Source organism: Pteronotus mesoamericanus, unplaced genomic scaffold (genome assembly GCF_021234165.1).
Source record: "Pteronotus mesoamericanus isolate MK-2021 breed Mesoamerican mustached bat unplaced genomic scaffold, CSHL_Meso_final scaffold_408, whole genome shotgun sequence".
Classification (NCBI taxonomy): domain Eukaryota; kingdom Metazoa; phylum Chordata; class Mammalia; order Chiroptera; family Mormoopidae; genus Pteronotus; species Pteronotus mesoamericanus.
Window position 1 is genome coordinate 48,398 of NW_026555315.1, and position 7,078 is coordinate 55,475.

The 7,078-nt window shown below is 61.9% G+C and overlaps 1 protein-coding gene across 3 annotated transcripts; it reads right to left on the reverse strand.

Moving 5' to 3' along the window:
- Positions 1 to 3,003: 3,003 nt before the first annotated feature.
- Positions 3,004 to 6,842, reverse strand: LOC129086498 (28S ribosomal protein S24, mitochondrial). 3 transcript variants are annotated; one of them, XR_008530819.1, is made up of 6 exons: positions 6,789 to 6,842; positions 6,637 to 6,705; positions 6,398 to 6,509; positions 4,572 to 4,801; positions 3,686 to 3,871; positions 3,008 to 3,195 (listed from the first exon to the last, which is right to left on the reverse strand). XR_008530819.1 is itself a non-coding variant. In XM_054593059.1 (5 exons), exons 1-5 carry the CDS (start codon positions 6,825 to 6,827, stop codon positions 3,776 to 3,778), a joined length of 546 nt encoding a protein of 181 aa, XP_054449034.1. In that variant the 5' UTR covers positions 6,828 to 6,842; the 3' UTR covers positions 3,004 to 3,775. The 3 variants fall into 3 exon arrangements, 2 of the variants coding, with proteins under 2 accessions (XP_054449034.1, XP_054449035.1); XM_054593059.1 differs by having other exon boundaries at positions 3,004 to 3,871; XM_054593060.1 differs by having other exon boundaries at positions 3,013 to 4,801.
- Positions 6,843 to 7,078: the final 236 nt, after the last annotated feature.

Sequence of the window (7,078 nt, forward strand, 5' to 3'; positions counted from 1 at the left end):
TGAGTACAGCACCAACGAAAGGAAGAAACGAAGGTCACACTAAATGAGATAAAAATCTACAGGGACCCGTCCGTGGAGAGGAGGCAGCCAGGATTCGAACCAATGGTTTGGAACACAGGGGAGGAAAAAGCATTCAATCCGAACACAACCTAGTGAGTGGGCCTGGACCCAGCTGCAGGGCAGACAGGGAGCAGTCCAGTGGGGCCAGGGGCGGGGGGGGGGCGCATGGGCACCGGATCACAGTCCCTCCCGAGGCAGAGCCACGACAGCAGCCGCGGGCCAGAGACGGACGCCCGCCCAGGGGGCGGCTGCGGGTCGGCCAAAGCCAGAGGGAGGAGGGCGTCAGCAGGGATCCCTTCCTGGGGGCAAGGCGGCCGCCCTGCTGGAGACTGAGAGCAAGCCTGGGCCGCGGGGGTAGGGAGCAGCCCCCAAACGGCTGGCTTAGGGGCTGGCCGGGGGGCTACCAAAAAAGGCGGCGTTTCAAATCCCACACGAGGGAACTGCCTTGAATTCGGAAGCCTAAATTTTCTATCAAGTAACAGGAGACGCTGAGAGCTATGTTACTGTCAACCACTGGCTCGCATCCCTGACGTGACTGGGTGACAACTCGCGGGGCCGGCCGCCTGCGCAGCGGCCGCCACGACTCGGGCCTGCGCTGCTGGCCTGGCCCTGCTGCCCCTGTGGCCCCAGAAACCACGCCGCCCGCCCCCCGTGGCCCCGACCAGCCCTGGAGTGGCCGCGGTGGGCGGGTGGGTGTGGGGCTGTGGCGGACGGGGGTGGGGCAGGAGCGCTGCGCTCGGGCCCTTCCACTTCCAGGCGCGGACACTAAGGGAGAGGCCTGACCTGCCGCTACAATTGTTTACTGGGGGCACCTGGGAGGGCAGCTGAGAAACTTCTTAACGGGAGCCACACTTACCTGTTATTTCAAAGGTAAGCACCAGGTGGCAGCAGTGAGTAACGTGCTACCGTGACAGACTCGTACACTGGGCGGTTTTTCCTGGTTGCACACTGTATGGTGTCAGAGAAGGGCTTTTACCAATGATGCAGCCTAGACGGCAGAGAAGAAGCGCGTTTCCTGCTGAACTTTACCGTGGCGTTACTTACAATACGCACGCTAGATGGGAACAGAAAAGGGCTTTTCTCCATGACCCTCACGAGTATTATTCCAAAGGTCAACACTAGGTGGCAGCAGAGAAGCGCTTTTCGGTGAGACCCAGGCAGGTGCTCCCCGCCAGGTGCACGCACACTAGGTCCCAGCGGAGATTCACCTTTCACGACGTGCACTCAAGTGTTATTCACGGGGCGCACACTCGGCGGCAGCACACAGAGCTGACTCGTCGCTCTATCACCCCCTAGCTGGGCTTCATGCGATTTCAGGCAAATCCAGGGAAACTCGGTCTCCTCCTCTGCCAGACGGGGCGACCGCGCCCCAGGGTGGTGGCTGTGAGGATCCCACGAGGTACGCGCGCAGCCCCCGCCCGGCCTGTGGTCGGCCGCGCTCTCCCTCCCTCTTCCCTTCTGTGTCCTCCCTTTATCTTCTAAGGGCTGGACAAACTGAGAATTTAGAAAATAGCCTTTTAGTAGAATGAGCTCTCCTGCTGGCGCCCCAACAGCCAGGCTCCCTGGGCCTGGCCCCCCAGCTCAGGCCGCGCCTCCTCGCACCGGTCCCCTCGCTGCTCCCTCTGCTCCCTGTCCCCGTCTCCTCCAATCCGACCTCCACACCGTGACCCCGCTGACCTTTCAAAAGTGGGGCTCTAATCCTGTCACTTCCCGGCATGAGACCTGCCAGCCTAGAGAATCGAGCCTCCACCATCGGCACAGGCGGAGACTCTGGATCAGGCCCCGCTCTCTTCTCCTGGTTTTATTTCAGGCCCCAGCACCCCGTTCCGCCACCAGGGACCCCGGAAGCTGACGTCAGCCTCCCTGGCTGGCGATCAGTCGGGGCTTCAACACACAGAGGTGCCGGCACTGAGGCAGACGTGGGAAACTGAATTACATATAGATAAAAGTTAAAAATATGTATTGATATGTTCATTAATTATAACAATTCTGTTCAAAAAATAGAAATTAAGAGTCAAATAAGAAAAATCTATTGCCTCAAACTGAAAAACTAGAGAAATGGGTCATGTCCTAGTAAAAATACACTTTATTCACACGGTCCTCGTTCTCTCCGTTTTGTGTGTCTCCATTCTGTTCGCATTTTCTCTGTGTTCTCTGTCCCTTCCTCGTTCCCTGAGTTTTCTGCATTCTCTGTTCTCTCATCTCCTTTCTCTCCGTTTACTGCATTCTCTCTATTTTGTCCAGTTAGGACCCTGGCACCTTTGCACACCACGTACTGGGATGGGACTATGCTTTCGTTACAGTGTTTGCCAAAATAAGGACCCGAAAATTGTAGAACAGATGATTCAGTGTGATTGTGACGTGCAAGACCAGTGACTCGCCCGTCGTGGGACAAGCCGGGACTGGCCCAGAACCCCGTGACGTCGCACAGGGGCCGGGATTCTGAGATAACTGCCACCGCCCCGAGCCCAGATGTGCTTCTGGAGAGCAGGTGAACACCGGAGCTCACGCGGGAGACACGCGACCTCACGCGCGGGCCTCCCGTCCTCCACGAGGAGACCGGAGCGCCGGACCGGGTGCAGCGCCTCGGGGCCGGGGCCGGGGCCACACGCAGACGCAGCAGGCGCCCCACGGAGACCCGCTGGGCTGAGGCAGCTGCTCCCCCCGGGGAGGCCGCGGGGTCGGGCACGTCTCACGGCCCCTCACGGAACAGTCACTGAAAATGCTGGTCCGCCACCAGGGCACGAGTTGATTTTAAAATTTAACAAACATTTTTAAATGCAGTGCAAAAGAATGTCTTTGTAAAGAACATGAAAATAACCCGTCACATTCTTCATTGTACGGACTGACTTCTGTGCAACGCAGCCATTTAATAAAGAGCTGGTTAGTATCGGCCACGTCTCAGCTGTGAGCAGGTGACAACTGGAAATACGACTCTAGACCCCGACACACGTTTTATTTACATGCTCGATCGTGGATTTAACCGTCTCGCTAGATGCAGCCGAAGATACAAATGAGTCTCCAGCTTATTTCTGGATCACAGTCAGGCGGACGGGGTAGGAAAGGAAGAGACAGCTCAGACCACCGGGCTTTATTCCTAGAGACCTGGGTCCTCCATACACAAGGGACGTCTGGCTGGAATTACGACAAAGTGGGTGAAAATGAAAGAGCAACTTAAACTCATTTCACCAGGAAACCCCACCCAGGGGCTTCCCACTTGGAGAGCAAGCGAGGCAGGCGTCTTCAGGGCAGGTGTGCGTCGGGCGCAGGGCGGTGTCCACCGGCATCAAGGAGCCAGGTGCGGGGTTCGGGGGGGAGTGGGGCCGGTCTCTCAGGCCTGCAGTGAGGCCCGAGACGTCAGAGACCAAACCGCTGCCGGGGGCGGACCCCGCAGGCCGGGCTCCTTCTGCGGCTCTGGGGACAGAGCCAGGGTGCCTGCATCTCCCAGGGCCGGGGGCGGCCGTGGTGAAGGTGCGGGCGCCTCCCCGCCCTCCCCGCGGGCCGCGTCTGAGCCGCAGGACCGCGGCCTCCTGCCCGCAGGGCTCTTCCGACCCGGTGAGGCCGGGGGGCCTGCTGCTCCCGCCCAGGAGGTGCCTGGGGGCATCGCTGAGAATAAAACACTCACTTCCGAGAAGAGGGAGCCTTTCGCACACTGTTGGCAGGACCGTGAATTGGTGCAGCCTGTGGGGCACGCAGTACGGAGGTTCCTCAAAAATCAAAACTCCATCTCCCGTGTGACCCAGCAATTCCTCTCCTGCTTGCCCGGGGCAACGGGGTCAGCACCGCAAACGCCGGGCAGGCCCTCCAGTTCCTGTCAGCGTCGGTCACAGTGGCCAAGACACGGAAACAGCCCACGTGCCCGTCAGGGGATGGGGGACGTGGCACACACGTTCCACAGAACACTATTCAGCCATGATAAGGACACCCTTCCGCTGGGGACGTGGATAAACCCTGAGTGAATGAAATAAGCCAGACTCCAAATGACAGATACTGCACTTTTATGTGGAGTCGTCAACAGTTGACAAAGAGGCAGAGTAGAACCGGGGTTGCCCGGGTCCGGAGGACGGGGAACGGGGAGAGGCTGGTCCAGGGGTGAAGTTTTAGTTCTACCAGGCGAGTAAATACGGGAGATCTAGGGTGAAAACCCCGTGACTGTAGTTAACACGACTTTTTAGACGCCTGAAAGTTGCTAGGAGGGGACATCATACGTGGCAGCCTTGCTGGGACCTCTGAGCGTCGCCAGGGAAACCCCGTCTGAGCTGTTTCACCTGAACAGTAAAGACGGACCGAGAGGCCAGGCAGCAGGGACCGTCCGCGTGCTCGGCCGCAGCTCTGAGAGCGAAGTCTGCGGACTCGGGAGGGACGCGCTGCCCCACCTCTTCCCCGCCCCTCCCCCACGTCCCTGTCCTTTGCAGGCTAGAGCCGGACGCAGAACAGAGCGCGCCCTTATAGGTACCTTAGAGGTACTTATACACAACCTTTGAGGGCACAGTTTGGAGGTGCACACGCACCGGGCACTTGTAGAAGTGGGACAGCAGGGCCTCGCTGTAGCCCACGAGGAAGTAGAGCTTGTGCGCGGGCAGCTTCCTCAGGACCAGGGCGCAGACCTCCAGCTGGTTGGCGCGGCGCTTCAGGACGGGCTGGTCGGCCAGGCAGCCGGGGAAGGTGCCCAGCATGAACTTGCGAAGAAACACGTCCTCCACCGTGCGCTCCGCGGCGTGGTCCTCCCCGTCCAGGTTACCTGAGCAGAGAAGGCACCGCGGCGTCGGCCCAAGATGCCGAGGCGACCCCCGAGGCAGCACCAGCACCCCGCCCCGCCCCGCCCCGCCCCGCCCCGCCCTGCCTCTTCTGCACGTGGAATTCGAACAGCACTTCAGAGTTCGAAGCACATCATTCCATCAAACCCCGAAACCAGGCACTGCCGCTCTCCTCGTCTCACAGAAGGAAAGCGGGGGCCTCGCCCAGGCCGCAGAACTCGGGTGGCCGCTCCCCGCTCCCTTCCCGCTCCCCGCGCCCCCGTGCACCGGCCGCCCTGCAGGTGGGAGGCCAGGCTGCCGGCCCCTCTGAGGTTTGGGACATGAGCTCTCTCGCCCGCCAGGGCCGTGGCCTCGCCAGTGACCTCAGTGGGGACCCCGCACCCCTGCACCTGTTTCTGCTGAGCCTCCCCACCCACCTCCACACCTCAGACACAGACCCCAGGAAGGGCGAAAGGACAATAATTTCTTCAAATGTCTCTACACAGGTGCCCCGCAAACATCCAAGCTGAAAGCCCTCACGCTGAACACAATGCACTCGATTGTCATCAGTTTACGTTCTGTTTCCTGAATGTCACTGTGAACAACGAATTGGCAAAGCCTCAGCCACAGCGCCTGGGGCGAGGCCGCGTCAGCCTCTCCGAGCCTCGGTCCCGTCATCTTTGTCAGCGGACGAACACGCAGCCTTGTCCTCTGTGTTTCCACTTCGAGGCGCCTCGCCTGTCACTCGGGCCGGAACGCCGCGGTCTCCCCGCGGCCCGGACTCGCCCGAGGGAAGCCCGTCCCAGCCGCCTTCCGCTCAGGGACCTAGAACGGCACGTGCGCCTCACCGGCCATTTTAAGGCAGCGGAGTCACCGACAAAACTGCAAAGACGCGGCACTAATAAATCTCGGAAAGGACACACATTTATTGCGGGAATCCTGAAACAAGAGGGCAGAGCTACGGTGGGGAACAGACAGCGCAATATGCAGAGGATGTTTCGCGGACTGCACACCCGAGACCTGTGTAATTTCATTAATCAATGTCACCCCAATATGTCAACTTAACATTTTTAAAGAATAAAGTTTAAAAAAAAGAAGAAGAAGAAGAAGTCAGAGCCCTATTCCACCGCCGCTGGGAAGGCGCCGTGTCTGAGCCTGACCGAGAAAGTGCCCAGAGCGGCACATTCGCGCGCACAAAGAAAACAGAAGAATCCCCGCTTGCGCGGGAACCGCAGCGCCCGCAGCGCACGGTCGCGGCGCCCCAGCCGCTTCGCTTCCGCGGGCTCGGAGCCGCTCGGCCCCGCTATCGGTCACAGGGCACGGCCAGCAAGGCAAAGGCTGCTCCCGCCTCGAGTCAGCGCGTCGTTTCCGAGGAGGCTGAACCCCGCTCCCCGCGGAAAGAGCCAGTTCAGGATCCTCCAGACCCAGGTCGCCGCTCCCGACCTGCCTCTGCCTGGTCACTTCTCCTCTGCGCGTGTGCACCTGACTTCGGACTCGGGCACCGACTACTGATGGGGACGAGCCTCGGACACCGGCTCCTGTCGTGTCTGTGTCGGAGAGTCACAGCCGAGACCCTCCGGTGCGGCCCGCGGTCCCCTCACCTGTGTGCAGCGACAGCCAGCCCTTGCGGTGGGCGATGTGGTGAGGCGCGTGCGCCTCCTCGTAGGTCACCGGCTTGTCCCCTTTGCCCACTCGGACCCGGGCCGCCCGATTCTAGGAGCAAAGAGCGGCCGTGAGTCCGCGCGCCGGACCCAGGCTGCGACCTGGGCCCCCGTCCCCTCCGCCCCTCGGGCCCACCCCCGGCCCCTCGCCCCTCGCCCCTCGCCCCCGGACCGCTCACCTTGGCGCACGCGGCGGAGAGGTGCAGGGCGCGCCAGGCCCCCGGCAGCGCGCGGCCCCAGGAAAGCACCTGTGTGTGGACGGGGGGGACGGTGAGACAGGAACCGGGGCACCCCCGACCCGCCCGGCCCGCCGCCCGTGCCGCCCACTCACTTGCGGCCCGAGCCCCCGGCCGCACACGGAGGCCGCCATCTTGAGCGGAGCACCGCCCGTGACGCATCGGCGCGCCGCGGGGCAAAGGTCAGCGCCGGGAGGCCGCGCCGCGGACGAGCCCAAACCGAGGCCGGCGCGGGGGTGCGAGTGGCCCGGCTGGGGGCGGGGCCTGTCGGCCGGGACGCTCTCCTGGCGGCGCCGCTGCTGCCTGTTGGCCTCGTGGTTCCGGTTCTGAGGCCGGAGGAAGCGGAGCGTGAGGCTCCGCCCGGGACTCACACCGGCGACCTGAG

Bases quoted from the DNA above. Each gene is read 5' to 3' on its own strand.
- LOC129086498 (XM_054593059.1), bottom strand. From the start codon at position 6,827: ATGGCGGCCTCCGTGTGCGGCCGGGGGCTCGGGCCGCAA. The intron at 6,706-6,788 runs GTGAGTGGGCGG...GTCCACACACAG, and splicing joins GCCGGGGGCTCGGGCCGCAA to GTGCTTTCCTGGGGCCGCGC. The intron at 4,802-6,397 runs GTGAGGGGACCG...TTCTCTGCTCAG, and splicing joins CTGGCTGTCGCTGCACACAG to GTAACCTGGACGGGGAGGAC.